At 37.8% G+C, this 20,771-nt stretch overlaps 1 protein-coding gene and 1 pseudogene across 1 annotated transcript; one reads left to right on the top strand and one right to left on the bottom strand.

Annotated features, from left to right (window-relative positions):
* Nucleotides 1–1,026: 1,026 nt before the first annotated feature.
* Nucleotides 1,027–15,655, top strand: LOC127426319 (ATP-dependent RNA helicase DDX19B-like). The gene is made up of 12 exons (XM_051673064.1): nucleotides 1,027–1,256; nucleotides 4,566–4,620; nucleotides 4,734–4,781; nucleotides 4,897–5,032; nucleotides 7,974–8,066; nucleotides 8,187–8,289; nucleotides 8,398–8,512; nucleotides 9,105–9,282; nucleotides 10,973–11,210; nucleotides 12,198–12,360; nucleotides 12,507–12,698; nucleotides 12,822–15,655. The coding sequence occupies exons 1-12, from the start codon at nucleotides 1,200–1,202 to the stop codon at nucleotides 12,881–12,883; spliced, it is 1,440 nt and encodes a 479-aa protein (XP_051529024.1). The 5' UTR covers nucleotides 1,027–1,199; the 3' UTR covers nucleotides 12,884–15,655.
* A 1,115-nt stretch (nucleotides 15,656–16,770) lies between these two features.
* The window catches only part of LOC127425872 (tRNA pseudouridine synthase-like 1), a 45,432-nt pseudogene continuing 41,431 nt past the window's right edge, over nucleotides 16,771–20,771 (bottom strand).

Genomic DNA, 20,771 nt, shown 5'->3' with positions numbered 1-20,771 from the left:
TAAACTTGAAATAATGAGAGAAACTGCTGTGGGAACATTACTTGAATTCTGTCCTGTTTGAGTGTGTGTGCACATTAAACAGTGTCTATGCTGCATGGAGAGATGAGAGACAAATGCATGGACAGAGATGGATTTACAGTCTTTTTGTTTTTTGTTTTTTTTACCAATTTGGAATGCCCAATTCCCAATGCACTCTAAGTCCTTGTGGTGGTGAAGTGACTCGTCTCAATCTGGGTGGCAGAGGATGAATCTCAGTTGCCTCTGTGTCTGAGACCATCAATCCGCACATCTTATCACCTGGCTTTTTGAGTGTGTTATCGTGGAGAGGTAGTGCATGTGGAGGCCCATGCTATTCTCCACAGCATCCACACACCCCACCGAGAGTGAGAACCACATTATAGCGACCACGAGGAGGTTAACCCAATGTGACTCTACCCACCCTAGCAACCTGGCTTGCTTAGGAAGCCTGATTGGAGTCACTCAGCATGCCCTGGATTTGAACTTGTGACTCCAGGTGTGGTAATCAGTGTCTTTACTTGCTGAGCTACCCAGGACCCCATGGATTTACAGTCTTAAAGAAATGAACTGTTGATTTCATGTGTTCCAATGTGTGGATTGCTAATTTTCAACAGCATGTTAAAATGAAAAAAATCTGGAATTTCGTGCACTGTGATTGTGAACTGTGGAATGTGCGGGCCATCAGGCAGTCCTTATTGTCGAGCCTTGGGTCAGGTATTCTAAATAACGTGATATATTTTAAACTCTTCACCATGTGTTTTTAATCCAGTGCAACGTAACACCCCGGTTAAATATTTTAGGACAGAGCATAATAAATAAAATATATTAACTATTAAAAAAAAAATCCACGATTTTTCCATGACGTTGAAGATTGTATTAATTTCCATGACTTTTCCAGGCCTGGAAATCACAATTTTAGAATTCCCTGATATTTCCAGGTTTCCCATGACCGTGGGAACCCTGAACAATCCATCCGCGGAACATTTAAGAGGAACCAAGTGCATAAGAACGTGTATCCGCCCGAAAGTGCGAGTATCGCCCCCTATAAGAAGCGAGGACTGCCACACGCCATTGTGTGAATCTGTTACATTTAAGTGTTTTTGGTTTCGTTTTACCAAAGCCACTGTACATTTTTTGAACCTTGTTTTTATTGTAAACGTATTTTATTTGAAAGTAAGGACATGGCAACCGATTCCTGGGCCCAGGCTGTTGACGAACAAGAAGCCGCAGCGGAATCGGTACGTTTAAACTTCTAACCGTGTGATAATAACAACAACAAACAAATGCATAATCTTTATTCCCAAAGCCGACTTTTAATATTTAAAACCAAATAACTCGAATCAACTTGTAGTGCTGTTAGATTAATGATTACATAACCAGCTATTATGTTTGAGTAGAAACGCTACATCGCTTTCTAACTGGAGTTCAGATGTATTGTAATCGATAAAATCAGCTTTTTATCCAAAAAACGTGGTATCAAACGTACTTATTCGTGTAATTCTGGGATTGTTTTATTAAGAGTTTATCGTCAGTCTTGCGTCTAAATACGTCATAGTGTCGTCATATAACGACGCTTTAGATTTTCTGTTGTCTTTTTTACAATTGTTTTTAGTTACGGCCACAACTCATCGTGGGTTAAAATGTTGTATGGATGGGTATGTTCGTTTCTAACGTTTTGTTTCAGTGCATTGTTTACTCTTATCAGAAGTGTGTGTGTGTGTATGTTTATGTGTGTACCATCAACATCTAAATATATATATATATATATATATATATTAGATGTTGATGGTGGTCGACAGATATATAATCCCATTTATAAATGGGGAAACGAGGTTAATACAAAATTGCTAAAATTAACACTTCATTTCACACTGTATATTTTAGCATGTTAGATATTTAGTTAGTATTTAGTACTGTCATTAGAGAACTTTACGCAAGGAAAACGTTTGTGTTAATTGGCCAACGGGACATGGTTAATTGACTCCATTGTGAAAAAGGCCAAGAGGAAATTCAACCTGCCACAGGTGCTGCTGATACAGTTTTACTCAGCAGTCACTGAGTCTGTCCTCTGCATTTCAGTAACTGTCTGATTTAGTTCAGCTATGAAATAGACTACAAAGGACAGTTCGGACTGCTGAGAGGATTATTGGTTGCCCCTTGCCCCCCTTCAAGAACTATACACTTCCAGAGTGAGGAAAAAGGCTAGTAAAAATCACTCTGGACCCCACTTACCCTGCGCACTACCTTTTTGAACTGTTGCCTTCTGGCCGACGCTTCAGAGCTGTGAGCACCAGAACCGTCAGGCACAGGAACAGTTTTTTCCCACAGGCTATCCATCTCATGAACAGTTAAAACTGCCCCATTGAGCAATAACTATGTGCAATACACAGTTTAGTCTGTCTTATATTTATCCAACACATCCAACCTCTTCTGCCATTTCATTCCTCTGGGGAAAAAAACATTTGCACTGTACATAACAGATTGTATTTGATTTGCACTACCCATGTGTATGTGTGTGTCTGTACGTATGTGTATAATTAGTTTTATTTTTTATTATTATCTATGTCTTGCTGCTGTTTTTGTGTTGTTGTACACGGGAAGCTCCTGTCACCAAGATAAATTCCTTGTATGTGTAAGCATACTTGGCAATAAAGCTGATTCTGAAACCGAAAGTGAAAATTCTCATTTACTCACCTTCAAATGTTTGCTTCCGTACATCTCTGTGACGCGCGCTCATGTGAGGGATGACGTAAGCTCATTGGTAAGGTCATGCGTCACGTGGAGGAGTCAGGAAGCGTGTCATTGTTTACATTGGGTTTTTTTTTTTATTATTATTATTTGGAAATGTTTTTTTTATTTTTGATAGTTTTGAAATTGTTTTGGACTGTTTTTGGTTTGTGAACGGCACAAGTTTCTCTTGTAAACAATGACGCGCTTTCTGACTCCTCCACGTGACACGTGACCAACGAGCTTATGTCATCCCTCTCATGAGGGCACGTCACAGAGATGTACGGAAGCAAACATTTGTAGTTAAAAAGTATAAGTATTGTTTTGTTTCTCAAAATAATCAATCATTTGGGTTCAAAATAAATGTATTTGTCGAGTGGAGTCATGTGGATTATTTTGAAGCACCCTAAATATGCATTTTGGACTGTCAAAAAAATGGAGGACATTCACTTGCATTGTTTAAAGGAGGAGGCCTGAAATGAAATCCTAAAAGTTTTAAATTGTTTTGATGAAGAAACTCCGATACATCTTGGATGGCCTGAGGGTGAGTAAATTATCAGCAAATTTTAATTTTTTGGCTGAACTATTCATTTAAGAGCAAATTTTAGTAGGAAATATTTAGTATGGATGACGTCACATTTTATTAGCACGCTCTTTTAAATCGCTCTCAGTGATTGGTAGACGGGGAACTACTGTTTGTCAGCATAGATTAGATGGATGGATAGAACAGTAGAATGATGATTGATGGATAGATAGTGCTGTGCATCCTGTCAAGAACTTGAAAACGGCAGGTAACCCCATGTTTGATAGATTATTCTGCTGACGAATGACAGAAATTCCCATCATCCGCATTACACAGTCTTATTTAGATGTGTCCAGGGAGCACAGAGTTGTCAACCTTTATCTCCAGTGTAATTTGGTTGTTTCAGTTTGTGGGAGAGGTGCCTGCATCTCTAACTAAGTTTACAATAATGAAAGTGCCCTCGAGATTCAGGGGATACCTTTTTTTTAAAGGTCAGTGTTATAAGATTATATCATTAAAATACATAATTGTGATTCAGGAGGATACCTTTTTAAATGGTCAATATCATAATATTCTAATACATTGTTTTTAATGTGGATTGATGACCGCAGCATGCTTTGGATCGTTTGTGAGTAGCTCTTAAGGAGTTAGAAGTCCTCAGGACGACTTCTAGGGTTTAGGAGCTACTTTTAGCATTAAAATGCTTCATGAATTACTCTTAGATGAAAATTTAGGAGTCCTAAAATTAGGAGTGACATGCCACAAATTTTTAAGAGTTACTCCTAAATTTCTGCATTAGGAGCTACTTTTAGCCTTAAGATGTTTTGTGAATACAGGCCCTTTGGTCTCCCTATTTCAAGCTCTGTTACACTTCCTAGTGCTTGACACATGCAGAGCTAGATGGCGCTAGGAAGTGTAATCTAGCTTGCAATCATGATCACCAAGGAGACTGCTGATGTCAGGATTTATTGTGAAAAAGGAGTAATATTTTAGTTTGTTCTCTCCCAAAACCAATTGGATTGCTTCAAAAGACTTGGATTAAAATACTGGAGTTGTATGGATTACTTTAATGCTGCATTTATTTTATTTTTTGGAGCTTCAAAGTTTTGGTCACCATTCACTTGCTTTGTGTGGACCTACAGAGCTGAGATATTCTTCTAAAAATCTTTGTGTTCTGCAGAAGAAAGTCACAAACAATAGCGCCGGATGTGTTACTAGTATATATAATGCACTGAAATGCCCCCTATTTTGTGTGATCCATAATTTCACTGGTTTGGATTTCACTTGCTTTTTACAGATAGGCAACCTGCAAATAAATGAGAAGGAAGATCAGCCAAAAGCAGAGGCAAATGGTGAGATTGTAGAGATTTGATGTCGTATGCAATTACTTGATATTCCACCATATTCTTAAATTATCCTTAAATTTCACAAGGTGATGAATGTTATTGTTTCAATTTATGTTAAGGGGCAAAGACAGAAGGAAATGAAGAGAAGACTGATGATAATGATAAAGGTGAGGTATCGTCGTCAAAACCACTATTTATGTGGCATATTTTGTCTCTCTGATCTTATGTATTTGCCACTTTAGCTGACTAAACATTTCTTGACTTGTCTGATGTGATTTGCAGAGGACAAGGCAGCACAGTCACTGTTGAATAAACTTATACGCAGCAATCTAGTGAATACGACGAATCAAGTGGAAGTCCTTCAGAGGGATCCAAATTCTCCTCTCTACTCAGTCAAGTCGTTTGAAGAGCTACGATTGTGAGTTAAATGGCAAAAACATTTTTCCCCCTGATTGTATAACAGCTTTAAAAGACAACAGACTAAGATGCATCTTCACTTCAATTGAGTAGATGCCATTCACCATAATTTGATGCAGACAAGCATGGAAAGTACAGTTCAATGTCACATTGTATACGTGGTTGTTGATTGATCAGCCGATGAAACATTGAAAAAATAGTTTTCCCAAAATTTCTGGTGGACAGAAATCTAATAAATATTTGACCTACTTAAAAATCTAAATGAAATCCAAGGGGGCCTGGGTAGCTCAGCAAGTATTGACACTGACTACCACCCATGGAGTCGCGAGTTTGAATCCAGGGTGTGCTGAGTGACTCCAGCCAGGTCTCCTAAGCAACCAAATTGGCCTGGTTGCTAGGGAGGGTAGAGTCACATGGGGTAACCACCTCGTCGTCACTATAATGTGTGGTTCTCGCTCATGGTGGGGCACGTTGTGAGTTTTGTGTGTGTGTGTGTGTGTGGATGCTGCGTAGAATAGCGTGGGCCTCCACACGTCTCCGGTAAAAGCTCAACAAGCCAAGTCTCCGACGTGGAGGCAACTGAGATTCGTCCTCCGCCACCCGGATTGAGGCGAGTCACTATACCACCATGAGGACTTACAGTGCACTGGGCATTCCAAATTTAAAAAAAATACAAAATAAAATCCAAATTCAACCTATTTATGTTAAAATGTTTCTTTTATAATCTTTAATCAAAATGTAAGAACTTGGTCAGCCCGTGAAACAACTTTCCTTTTCCCCTCACAATTATTTATTTATTTTTTTTTAATACCATAAACCACCTGTCATATAGAGACCAATTTTTCCATTCAGAAAATGGCAAATGCAGAATTAGTCTGCTGGGCAAATGAGCTTCGAGTACTGCAACTCATGTTCATATAGATACAGTAGATAGTCAACCAAAATTAGTTTTATTGCAGCGAGTAGTACCGCCGCATTAACTCAATTCACACAGTGGACAACTGTTGTACCATAGTTTAGTGCGAAGAGAGAGAATTATTATGATTAAAGGCCTTTGCGCACCAAACGCGAATATTGGATGTGCTCGATTTCTCGCCGCGATCAACATTTTGAATCGAAACAATAGATTCCTAACAAGCCATTTTCACCTAGAGCGAATATTTGTGCCGAATCGCACTTTTTTTTTTTTTTACGGTGAGTGTATTTCATTTGCATTAAATGCCTTAAAAATTGAAGAAAAAAAATTCTCATATGGGTTCTCTTAACATGTAAATGATATTCCTACATCACTGCCTTGCATCCCCATTAAAAATTCTGATCTTATGTAGTGATAGGGAGTCGACTCCGACTTGTCCTAGAATCAGAGTCAACTGTGATACAGAAATCAATTCTTTTGTTTGACTCCGTAACTTTATGAACAGGAAGTGATTGGCTCAAAATATTGAATTGCCGTCCTTAAGAACCAGTCACATCTACAAACACGTGTTGGTTGGTGGGACACCACCTCATTCATCACGTGTGTTTGAGTGAGAGATAATTTGCATGCGTGCAAAAGAGAGAGAGGGTGTGAGATTTTAAAACTTTCTGAAGTTTGTGTAGTATTACATCAATGCAAGGGACAGTGGTTGAAGTGGATTCTCCCCATTTGTCTAGTTTCTATATGACAATGAAATTATTTTTGACCCAGCCTGTTTCTTGTTGTTTTCCCTCTTAAAATTGGATATGAGCAGCAACTAGGGCATGATATTGTTACCCGTCATTTTAAGGTAAAGTTATGCAATGCCTCTAATTATAATAGCAGGAGTTTGTCTTCATGTCACACATTTTAAAAACTCTTAAGAGAAAATAAAAACTAAATTTAGTGTGCGATTAAAGACTGCAATCTTCACAGGGCCATCACCAGAACATATGGAATAGGAAACACTGTTAACTTACAGGTAAGCTAGTGATATTTTATCAAAGCAATAACCACACCAATATATCTTAATTAAACCCACTGCTATTTAATCGGTTGTGGTCGAGACTGAGTTTGGAAAGCTGCCGTTTTAAAATTTTCACCATACGTTCCATAAAGCGATTTCACGTACCATACTGTACGTTCCATTTAAAAACAACGGTCCACATAATTTTTTTCTTTTATTACATCTCCATAATATACCTATTAATAATTATTGAAGTGAATCGAGCAAGAAAATGTGCGATTTGTTTTTCCATTGGCATGGAAGCCATCTAGACTAAAGTAAGCTTCTCCCGTCCCACTAACGTTAGTGTTTGGATTTGGGAAGGAGAAACTGACCAGCCGTTACAGAAAAACATCAGCTTTATCATGGAGCAGCAATCGGTCGCAATAAGCAGTGGATTGAGGAAGCTATATATGAGTGAAAATTAAATTTATGATTTTTATAATTCCATTGATTTTCTGCTCATGCCTGACAAGCAATTATGGGGGTGAAAATGTCACTTTGGAAGGCACTAGGGATGGGCTGGGGGAGAAACTAAGCTGGGTGGTATTGTATTCTGAAGATAAATGTTTTCAAAACAGTATTTTGAATACTACCGTCACCTGTTCAGAGTTAGTCCCGCCCCCAACTCACGCCATTGGTTGAGTAACATATTTGGGGCAGGTCTAAGCACGTTGCAAAAAGTAATTTTTATAGCACCACAGAGATGGTGTTAAGTTTTCAAGAAAATTTACCTATGAATGGCTTGCTTAGTTGTCTCTGCATATTAAGCTGGGATAGAAAAAAGATTTTTAACACTGACAAATGTACATACTTCAGCTTTAAGCTAGTACAACAAATTGAATGGAATGTACTTCCATTTGAACAAACCCGGCATTTACCCTGACTAAGGTCTATGGGGAGTGATTGTTTTGGTTTACCCCATTTAATGCATAAGTTTATTTAACTTTTTTTTTTTTATGAATTCCACTTTTTACACAGGAAACCTCCGCTACTACAAGGAGTGTATGCCATGGGATTCAACAGGCCCTCTAAAATCCAGGAGACGGCCTTGCCCATGATGCTTGCAGAACCGTAAGTTCACAATGAGCTTCTTCACTTTTTAAAATTTCAATCAATTTTAATCAGAGCAGAGGCATTATCACATCTCTTACATTTTACATTTAGTCATTCTCTTCTCCCCTCCCTCTCCAGCCCACAGAATCTCATCGCCCAGTCTCAGTCAGGCACGGGTAAAACCGCTGCCTTTGTCCTGGCAATGTTAAGTCATGTGGACCCTGACAAAAAATGGCCTCAGGTAAGGAAAACGATATCAACATCAGCTGTTGTAATACATTAATGTTGTAAACAACAACAACTACAGCTGCTTTAATGTTAATGACACTTTGACTTTTCCTTTGTGTAGTGTCTGTGTGTGTCCCCAACGTATGAGCTGGCCCTACAGACAGGCAAAGTCATTGAGCAAATGGGGAAATTTTACCCTGAAGTCCAACTTATGTATGCTATCCGAGGAAACAAACGTAAGCGGTTTCATGTTAGGAACTGAGCTTCTCTTTATAACTTTCACAAAATTATGTACACTATCACATATTTCAATTTTATTTTAACTGGTATTTGTTTGAAATTCTGCATTTTTGTTTTCCTTCAGTTTATGAATTTTTTTTGGTGGGTTTTTTTTCAGTTATGCAGGGACCTATTGATTTAACTATCAAAGGATAATCACTACACAGGCACAAGACATGCATAATGTGAAAGCTGAAGTAATTTTTTTTAAATTTATTTTTTTTTATATATAAATACTTTCTCCTATCCCATCTTAATATGCAGAAGATTAATTTTCTTGTAAACTGTAAGCACTGTGTTACTGTGGCACCTGTTTTGAGTGACCCATTCAGCCAGACACGATAACATTTGTATCAACCAAGTTTGGGTGCGGGACTATCTGTTCATTTGATCAACAGCATATTTGTGGCCATATTTGGAATGCTGTTTGAAAATGTCTTTATTCTTGCTATTCTGTTCAGTGGCACATACATTACACACTTCAGCTTTACTTTACAAGTATGATGGAATAAACATTTTATTGAGCTGTTTGTTTTTTGTCCGGTCCAGTGGAGCGGGGAATTAAGCTGAAAGAACAGATTGTGATTGGCACTCCTGGTACTGTTCTGGATTGGTGTCAAAAGCTTAGGTTTATTGACCCCAAGGAGATCAAAGTGTTCGTCCTGGATGAGGCTGACGTCATGATCGCCACGCAGGGTCATCAAGACCAGAGCATACGCATCCAGAGGTATATTGTTTTCCTTGTTACTTGCTAAACTCAAACGTCTATAAGATATATTATCATTATTATTATTAACTTTGTATGATCAGCTAAGGATGGGTTTTTGCTTGCCATTTTGCTTCTGTGTGAATGGCCCTTAAATAAGATTTGCTTTAATAATGCTTTAGAAACGTCAAGTTGTTTTTATTTGTATAGAGCTTTTCACAGTACACATTTCAAAGCAACTTATTATCCCAGTAAAGAGCTTTATAGAAAGTCATGCCTTATTATTTTTTGCCCCAGTGAGCAAGCCAGAGGCAACTGTGGCAAGGAAAATGTTGGTTAGCAGAGAGAATACTCCATAAGATGTTCAGTAAGAACCAGACTCATCTGGGGGAGCCAGTCCTCCTCTGGCTTTACTTTAAATGTACAGTAAATGCCAATGTTACTTTTGAATTTTGTAAGGCTATCAATTACAGATCTTTGTAGTCTGTCCAAAATTGACAGTAGGGATGTAAGCAGTGATCAGTAAAGTCTTTCTGTCGGGCTGGTTGGCAGAGTTTAATTGGCTATGGTTAATGGTCTGACAAATCCGGTTTCAGACAAATCCGATTCTGGGAGTGGTCGGTTGACTATTAATTTGCGTCCGACTGGCATGGGTCACAGTAGGTAGTTTGGTAATTGTCAGTCAAGTCCATCCTTGGAGACAGAGACAATGTGGGCAGTGGTCAGTGAGGTATCCATTGCTGTCTGGCTGATAGTTGGCAATCGTTTATTTTCTTTTAAGGCCATCCTAGGAGACTGAAGTAATGCTGGCCGTGGTCAGTGAATTCTCTGTTTTCTGGCTAGTGGTTGGTAGTAGTTCATTGTGTGAAGTCCATCCTAAAGCCCAAAGTATACTTTAGTCAGACGCAAACGCTTGGTATCTGTGTACAGGACGCGTGATGCAGATTTCTTCATCAGCAGAGTATTTGAGACAGTTTTTCTAACCGCGAATACTCTGAACACACAGTATGCGCATGTGCGCAATGTTCAATTATTTGCACTAATTAGTGGGTCCACAAGGTGGCAACATTCATACTTGAGCCATTGATGTCACAAAGCGCTAGAAGGGGGCTATTCTTTTTGAGGAAACTTAAACAGGCCAAACTACCCACTGCTCTCTGTGAACTTTTACTGCAGACCATAGAAAGTATCCTCTCATAATTTACAACAGTATGGTATTTACATTTTACATTTATGCATTTGGTAGACACTTATCCAAAGCGACTTACAGTGCACTTATTACAGGGACAATCCCCCCGGAGCAACCTGGAGTTAAGTGCCTTGCTCAAGGACACAATGGTGGTGGCTGTGGGGATCGAACTGGCAACCTTCTGATTACCAGTTATGTGCTTTAGTCCACTATGCCACCACCACTCCTATGTGTGGATTGTATGCCATCCACACTGGGGAAAACCTCAAAGACCTGTCCCATGTAGTAAATAACACAGCAGTTCATTGGTTCTGAGCTCCTAAACCTGCACACTGTGTGCTAGCTGACTACATACAGTTTGTCCCCCTGCCATATGGGAAGAGGTACAGAGCCATCAAGTCTTGCACAAACAGACTGAAGCACAGCTTCTTTCCCAGGGCTGTAGTATTGTCGGATTGGCCATAAAATAAAAACAAAAATTCTTCATTCACCTTTAGAATAACAACCTGTTTTATTTTACAGGATGCTTCCTAAAACTTGCCAGATGCTCCTGTTCTCAGCCACATTTGAGGACACAGTGTGGAACTTTGCCAAGAGGATTGTTCCAGACCCTAACATCATTAAACTTAAGCGAGAGGAGGAGACTCTGGACACCATTAAGCAGTACTATGTCATATGTAACAGCAAGGAAGAGAAGTTCCAGGCTTTGTGCAACATCTATGGAGCCATTACTATCGCACAGGCCATGATCTTCTGCCATGTAAGTACACAGCTTGATGAACCAATTCAAATCATGTCTTCAAGCTCTGGCGTCCCTCAAAAACAATCGCCCAACTCTTAATATTTTAATCTAACTTCAGTGTAAACACCCACTGTTCTGATTGGCTAACATCATGCAGCTGCTCAATTACAGCCATATTTGAAACTCAGTCTGAAAAGAATGAACTAGCTCCACAAAAAAAATGTTTCAGAGTTTACACAACACACATCCAACAGATTTCATCCAAATATATTAAACTGTTCATGTGAGTAGACGCACATGCATGCAGTATCAAATTGCTGGAGATGCAGCAGAACGGTCAAAGACATCCATCTAGTGCATGTTTACATGCATCTACAATTAAAAATAGCGCAGATGGGTGAAAGAACAGTTTGTTGAGCAGTTTTTGCTCAAAACAGCAAGGGGCAGCGCAGCTGAATGAAAGAGAATGGCTTCTCTTCAGATTTGTAACTTGACAACATGTCTTAAAACTGGTGCGGATGCATGACATGTTTATATACAAATTCAGAATAGTCCAGATGTGACCCCTCTGGTGTTCAGGAATAGTTAGACCACACTAGGCCTGTCTGTCCTGCTCTCTCTCGTTTATAAACTGAGCCCCGATTATGTAAAAGTAGGTATTGATGTTTTTCGCTGTAGAGGCGGTCATGAATTAATGAGCCCCCTAGTGACGTCAGAAGTTGTGGAGGTAGAGAACGAGACGTTTTTGCAGGTTGGTTTTAATAAATGCTTTTATTGCATTGGGGATTAAGTTTTAAGTTCTGAAATGTACAGTATGTTTCTGAAATGACCTAATGTCAAAATATCAAGGACAAATGTATTCCTCATGACATGACCCATATTAATATCTAATTTTGCTGGGTACCTGGCCATTGTGGAATCCCAGGAAATGACTAGGGTAACAAATAATAAAGTTTTATTAAAAAAAACATTTAACTTGTTTTGAAATGTAATGTGCCATCTCAGACCAGGAAAACTGCTGGGTGGCTGGCAGGAGAGCTTTCAAAAGAGGGCCACCAGGTGGCTCTACTGAGTGGAGAGATGCAGGTGGAACAGAGGGCAGCAGTCATCGAACGTTTCCGTAATGGCAAGGAAAAAGTCCTTGTTACTACTAACGTCTGTGCCAGAGGTGAGTTTAGATATGCAGCATGCCTTCCTGTCATTTTACTCATTCTGTGGGATGCCAAAGGTGTCCAGTGATTTGGGTATAACAAATTTTGCATGACTTATTTTTTATTTTTATATATATATATATATACACGTTTTGGTCAACAGGGATTGACGTGGAGCAAGTTTCTGTGGTTATCAACTTTGATCTGCCAGTGGACAAGGATGGCAACCCTGACAACGAGACATATTTGCATAGAATCGGACGTACTGGACGATTTGGAAAGAGGGGGTTGGCAATCAACATGGTGGACAGCAGGCTTAGTATGAACATCCTTAATCGCATCCAGGAGCACTTCAGTAAGTTAAACACTCGTTTCCCATTAGTAACAAATTAACGGTGTAACTTGTACAAGTATTTATATGTTGTCATGGTTATGAAATTTTGAATTTGGGCTAAATCAATTATGTCTCCTATTTCAGATAAGAAAATTGAGAAGCTGGACACGGATGATTTGGATGAAATTGAGAAAATCGCCAACTAAGTAGCTGTCTTTTGTTCTTTTAATGAAACTGTGCGCTGTGTAAAATTTTAATTCAGAGGCTGAAAGCAGAGCTGTGCCAGAAAAGATGTTTACATCTAAAGTAGTTTGATCTCAGATGGTCTTTTTATAGATTTTGTTTAAATACATTTCACTCTTTGTACTTAATAAATTTTGAATGTGTAGTTTTAACATCATGTGTACATGAATGCTACGAAGATTTTATATAATGCAAATATTACCAGATTTTAAGCATGTCACATGAGGAATATGCCTTTTAAATATCAAATTTCAACTTGCACCTTTTAAATTGATCAGAGAAAGCAGTCTGCCTTCACACTAAGTGTGAAAAAATTACATATTGACTTATGTTGATTTCCATCATGTGACTCTTAACCTAGAATACCTTGATATATTGAAGATAATTTTATTTTAATTGCTGATGGCATTTTTGTGGAACTAGAAAATTATCCTCCAAATTGTGTTTGGTTCGTAGACTACTCTTCACTCTAACCTGTAGATCTGCAAGCAAAAATTTATAATTTTGGTCGTCTTTTTTTTGTGTGTTGTATGAAATATGGGTGCTGCTACATTTGCTATGAATTGGGAGTGCTGGCTGATCGCAAATATAGCTGTTATTGGCTTTGAATTATCATAAATAGTTGCCAAAAATCCTTAATTGTATAAAATCAAGTAAAGCCAAAGATTTGTGCTTCAATTGGTTTTACCAGTACTCGATTTGATATTAAATGACACAAACCTGTGTATTCATCAATGTGTGTGAAAATAAAATAAAAAAAATAAATGTGCATATTTATTAAGTACAAAGAGTAAAATGGTTTCTATATACAACAGATGCAGTTTAAAGAATGGCATTCATTATAAGAGTGCTCTGTAGTGCAAGCATTATCTGAATCCCAGTAATAGACTGTTTTGTAATTAAATTTTCAGGTTCAAGTACACAAATGCAACTGAATTTTTAACTGTGGAAGGCTGTGCAACATACTCTTTAGCAGCCACCTTAAAAATGTAAAAGGCTTGTGCTTGTGAATGCATCTTACTGGATTCTTCAGGGTAGTCATAGCAAATTATTATTTTATATTGTGGGAAATTCTAATTTAATCACTTGAAACGCAGTTGGCATTTTATATGCATACACATATTTTATTGTTACAGCCTGGCTCATGTATGTAACAAGAAACGGTGACCAAACCAAGAGTAGATTAGTGGGAAAAGGTAGTTCATTATGTTAATCTAGGCCTAGGGTGATACAGTTTAGAAGGTATGAAATGAGGTATAACTTCCAAGACACCATATCGACAGATGACAGATCAGTCATGTCAGCGAGGTTGAGTGGTGGTGCCTCAAACAGTCAATGAATGGAGACTTTAATAGGCAAGACACTGTCTGGGCCAGGTGTTCCCACTATCCTTGCTACCTCCTGACATGACAGAGGAAAGTAAAACAGGGAGGACTGTGACATTATTCATTGACAACGTGCATTGTCGCAATGGTTAAGATCAAGTGTCAGTCGCATCTTTGAAGGGAAATTATTATTGTAAAAGAGAATTACTGGTTTGACAAAATTAAATTCTTGATGCCTTGTCCATTTGTCAGTATGTGAATCATACTTGACCTGTTACCTGGTATTAAACAGTTTATTTTTCTAGATTTTTATTCAAAATTAAATGTGAAAACTATGATTTAAAAAAAGGACTAACACTTGATCAAGTGTTGCTCAGTCAGCTAATAAAAGACTTGGGCTATTATCAAACTGAAGCAAAAAAAATGTTTTTTTTGTTTTTGTTTTTATATATATAATTTCATTGAAACACTCAGTGCTTAAAGGGATAGGTCACCCAAAAATGAACATTTCTTCTGTAGAAGACAAATGAAGATTTTATAAGAATATCTCAGCTCTGTAGGTCCATACAATGCAAGTGAATGGTGGCCTGAAGTTCCAAAAAGCATATAAAGGCAACATAAATGTAATCTACATGACTCTAGTGGTTAAATTAATATCTTCAGAAGCTAAATGATAGGTGTGTGTGAGAAATGGATCAATATTTAAATCCTCTTTTACTATAAATTCTCCTCCCTGTCCAATAGGTGGTGATATGTACAAAGAATGTGAATCACCAAAAACAAAAGAAGAAGAAAGTAAAAGTGGAGATTAAAGTAAAAAAGGACTTAAATATGACCACCATTCACTTGCATTGTATGGACCTATAGAGCTGTGATATTCTTCTAAAAATATTTGTGTTCAAAGTAAGTCATACACATCTAGAATGGCATGAGGGTGAGTAAATAATTAGAGAATTTTCATTTTTGGGTCAACTGTTCATTTAAGGACAATACTGTTCATCGAAGAGGTTTCTACTTCTAAACCACTAGTCATGAGATGTGTGTTATGTATTCACCTTTAGCAATATTAATTTAGCCTCAACCATCTAATTTTGTCATTACATAATTTTATTAATTTTTTTTGTCTGTGATGGTGCACTTACAGTTGAATAAATTAAGAAAGTAAAGCTTAAATCATGATCATATTTTCCCTATTTCACCTCAATGGAATGTATGTACAAAAAGTATGTATCTCTTTCTAAGTGATGTGTTATGACACAGCCCTTTTAGAGTGTGGGTCAGCAGCTGTCTGGATGTTACAGGATTTGGAATGCTTGCAGTAAATATTGATATCACTTACATAAAAACTGTTTGCTGCATTTGTGGTTAATGTCTGAATGATGTTGAGTGGTAGAATAAAGTATATTTGAAAGCTTATTTAGCAGTGAATACTGTATTTTTTTAAAAACATGATAACTACATAATACATATTATATATATATATTGTGAATATACACTGCCTGGCCAAAAAAAAAAAAAAAGTTGCATACTCTAATATTTTGTTGGACCGCCATTAGCTTTGATTACGTCGCGCATTAGTCGTGGCATTGTTTCGACAACCTTATGCAACGTCACAACATTTATTTACATCCAGAGTTGCATTAATGATCTTGTATTGATGGCGGGAGAGTCGAACCACTCCATAAAGTCTTCTCCAGCACATCCCAAAGACTTTCAATGGGGTTAAGGTCAGGACTCTGTGGTGGCCAATTCATGTGTGAAAATGATTCCTCATGCTCCCTGAACCACTGTTTCACAATTTGAGCCCACCATCCTGGAATATGCCCATGCCATCAGGAAAGAAAAAATCCATTGATGTAATAGCCTGGTCATTAAGTACATTCAGGTAGTCAGCTGAATTCATTTTATTGCTGCATAACGTTGCTGAGCTTAGACCTGACCAATTGAAGCAACCCCAGAACACTGCCTCCAGTGGGCACTATGCATGACCGATGCATTGCTTCATGCGCTTCCCTTCATACCCTGATGCACCCATCACTTGGAATAGGGTAAATCTGGACTCATCAGACCACATGACCTTTTTCCATTGATCCACAGTCCAATCTTTATGCTCCATAGCAATTTGAAGTCGTTTTTATCCAATTAGACTCATTAACAAGTGGCTTTCTTGTAGCCACACAGTTGTTTATAAGTTCTCGTCGCATTTAGTGCCATCCTTCCGCTAGAAGACAGTCCCTAACACGTAAACTACCTAGCACTGTGGTTAGTTATTGGCATCTATTGGTGCAGCACAGTAGGTGAATAGGTGTTTTGTGTCATACCTGTATATACAGTATTTTGTGTATTTTAGTTGGAACGCTGTATTGACCAATCAACAGCCAAGACCGGAAATATCTGTTTAAAATGTATGGATTTAACACAGAAAAGCAAGCGTTTTGCATAAGTTTGCAATATAACAGTTTAACATCCTTTTTTGAAACATTTACATGAAGTATTATGAAATGGTATGTCACACTTTATAGTGTTCAGTCCAGCAGATAAGGCAAAAGTTCTGTGGGGAAAAAAAGTAGTTGCAGTTTAATGGGATGTTTTTTATGTAATAGTTAGTTCTTTGCAGGACAACATAGTGCTCTCTGTAAAATAAAAGTTAAAGGATCTTGTGTAGGAAATTGAAGTTTTTAGAGAACAGTTATGTTTGCAGTTTATACTGCGCAGTATGCTTCACAAGATATTTTCCTCTCCCAAATCACCTGATCTTACCTGTATCTTTGTATCTTACATTTGTCAGAAACAGGCCATGGGCTGGGGCCATCATGTTTTTTGGGAAGGTCAGAGAATCACGTGCCCCTAGTAATTCCTGAATCTGATGAACTGACAGTCTACCCTGTCCAACGGCAACCAACGCCAGTCATCCTCCACACCTGTGAGAGGAAATGGCACTTTTATTGTGTGTATTGTACTGTTATATAATGATCTCACTGAGGCATTCTCAACAGTGAATGAGCTATTGCAGATCACACTTTTAACACTAGGAGGCATTTATGACAAAATGCAACATTACTATAACATGTGAATGAAGGACAAAGCCACCAGGAGGACTTAGAGCGCATTGGGAATTGGGCATTCCAAATTGGGGAGGAAAAAAAAATAGAAGGACAAAGATTATACTCACTTGTCTATATAAAAAAAGACCTACTTTTAAAAGTGAGCTCCCAGAACTGAATATATCTGAAATAAATCACAAGAAACACAAGAAAATAAAACAAAATTACGATGAATTCATATTAGCTCACAAGTTCAACCACTAAAGGTGTATCACCACAATATGTCATGAATGATTTTCATGTGTGCAGTAACTGAACATCAGATTCATGTATCTTTTGCAGTGAAGACGTGACCTCTTTTGGGTTGTCTCCCTCACTTAACATATTACTTCTGCCTAGCTGGTAGTGTATTTCTCCCATTAAAAACTAAATGTGACTGCTTTTTTTGCCAAGCTGTCTGTATCAAACAAACACTAGGAAATGACATTGTAGCACAAGCCCTGGAGCGGTCAGGCAGCTCAGGCTAGATAACATCTTGAGCTGTGTTGCCGATATTTACTGCTGATAAGTGTAAGTATTTCATACAGCCCCTTTTTAATAATAATAATCAATAAAAAAAATAAATAAAAAAAAACACATGGCAGTAAATTCATGATGAGATTTGATTGGACTGACTTCACAGAGACACTGGATTGTATCTGGCTCTCATTTGGTCACGGCTTGAAATTAACAAACACTCAGGGTGTATTACAAAAAGAGAATTACATAGTGTCACTATGCAGTTACTGCCTACTGCACAGTTTACACTGTATACTGCTTACTGTTTTTCTATTGTATGGGGAACAGTTTGTAACAATTAATAGTAGTCCTAGCAGGAACTTTGTTGTCTCATGACCTCACTAAGTTTAAAGTCAGGATGAAATACCCATCTCTGGTCTTATTATTAAAATATTTTGGTACACCTTATTCCAAAGACAAAAAAAAAAGTTTGTCTTTGTAATCTTTCATCAAAATGTAAAAATTTGCTCCACCTTTGAAACTATTTTACTTTTTGTCTAACTTGTAAATCTACTCTACTCTGTAAATTTTTTCTAGGTATTATTTTTCTGGTTATCATGTAAATCTGCAAACACTTAAGCTTCCTATTCTATTTGGTCATTTTTGACCGATATCAGTTTTCCAATGTAATAAAAATGGTTTTGTTTTTCTGTATGGTACAACACTAGCCATCTAAACACACAAACATTTTTGGATTTGATTCAGTAAGTCTGAGTGGTCATAAAAAAAAAAACAACACCACCAGCTTTGCTGTTTGCGGTCAAAATTGACCAACCATAGGAAATGAATGGGACCTGATACATTATGATATCGAGACACTGTTACTCTAAACATTTTTTTTTGAAAAAGTATACATTTGAATGCTTTTATCAAGTTGACACGTGACATGGCGGAGACATAGAAGCAACACAAATTGACGTGGTTACTTCAGAAAATGTGCTTGTTATTTCGCTTCTGCATTTTAAAACACTATTGGTTAAGGATAAGTGTTGGTTAAGGGTAAGGATGTCTGTTTTGTTCAGAGACGATAAAACCCCCAATGCAGCACACACAGAAATAAATGGGTGAGACATCGAAAAGGCAGAATGCAGAACACAAACGCATGCACTCACTCACACATGCACACACGTACGCACACACACAGAGAATAAAGAACAAAGTCTAAGTCTTCTATTTTATACTCTAAATGAATTTTCACAGTCCATTGCTGTTTATTTCTGTTTATTACTGTTCATTTTCTCGACATTATTATTAATTTACATTGTTACTAAATTTTGATGTTTAAAATAAATGTTTGGTAACAAAATGATTATTTTATGTCTTCTCTTTATAACAACAGGTCAGGTTTGACCATATGCATAATGTGACATTATTGCACTGACACTTCAAAACAGTTAAAAAACAAATGCTAAGCTTTGAAAAATAATAGTTTGATAATGTGTAAATATATACCTAAATGTTTAACTGATAAAATTTAGAATTACTACACAGTAGGTGGCTGCATAGAACACTGCAGCCACCTACTGGCTATTATTGTCTGTGATAAATCTCTTGCTGGGTTGTGAAGGAGGAAGCAGGGGCCAGGTAAACAGTCGACTTGAGACTATGGCTGTGTCTCGTTTGGAAGGCTGCATGCTAGGTAGGACGCGTCCTTTGAAGGCTGCAGTATACCGAGCATCCTCCTTTAAACAAATCTCATTTAAACAAGACGGCCTCCTTAGGACAAATGGAAACGGAACGTAACGTGGTTGCTATGACAGCATGCCACTCTTTAACAAGCGTGAGCTCTTCGAGTGAGTAGGGAACAAAATCCCATTAGAAGGGAATGTATGAGGTAAATTTTAGGAGAGTTATAATGATGTAAAGAGATTTTACATGTGTACTTTTAGTCTAATACTTTATTTTAATTATATATTAAAATAATTATACATATTATATACTCTGCACCCATCTACTGAGGGACTTCAACTTGGGAATTAACATTCCTTGCGTTTGAACATCATGTTTACGGGCAAATTGGCGTAATTGTTTTTAGACATTTCCGTTGAAGCAAAGAATTGTGGGTTGTGAGTACCCATGAAGGATACACCTCATGCATCCTCCGTATTCCTGTGAAAGAAGGTCGAATTCGAAGGCTGCATTCAAAGTGTTCTACTCGCTTTTCTGAAACGAGACAGCTTCGATGACGTATGCAGCCGAGAAATGCGACCTCCGGAGGATGCATCCTTCCAAACGAGACACAGCCTATTATTCACATACACACACACACATAACGGCTTCGTGCGTTGCTCTCTCTCTCTCCAGCTCTCACTGCAACACAAAACAGCTGCTAGAGATAATTTCCCACAGGTGTCAATCCTTACCGCTCTTCCTCTCCCAGCCTCGCTCTCCACAGACGTAGCTCGGTCACACCTCATCTCCACATTGTCATAACATGATTTTCAAGTTATGTTGTCTTTCTTTTTACACCAGATGGCAGCAATCTGCCCTCAATACAGGACACATTCTCATATTTTCTTCATGTTTCAACTAGGATTTTACTTGAGTAAAGTTACATACATTTGCTAATTTGCATATGCAAATGAATGGTGAAATCGAGAAATATGTATATGTAAATAAGATCTAAAAACATAAAATCTCAAAAGAAGTGCATCATTTTATTGTTTTTACTTCAGGGAGGAAGAAATTTGATCATTTCTTAAAAAAGAAAAAGTGACGCTGTGTTCTGTGTTTGGTCAAAATGACTGGGAACAGCAAGGTAAATGGCCCTACTTGATCAGAATAGGAGGGTTAAAAACTGCTTCACAGTCAAAGGATAATTTTCTAAACACACTGCACACCTAAATCTACTATCAGTGGCTATGTGATTCCTTTTGATGCCATTGTTTGAATATGACCCTATTGTAGAGGTATAATCTAATTTA

The sequence above is a fragment of the Myxocyprinus asiaticus genome, chromosome 35 (assembly GCF_019703515.2).
Source record: "Myxocyprinus asiaticus isolate MX2 ecotype Aquarium Trade chromosome 35, UBuf_Myxa_2, whole genome shotgun sequence".
Lineage (NCBI taxonomy): Eukaryota > Metazoa > Chordata > Actinopteri > Cypriniformes > Catostomidae > Myxocyprinus > Myxocyprinus asiaticus.
This window is presented reverse-complemented; position numbering and strand designations above follow the sequence as displayed.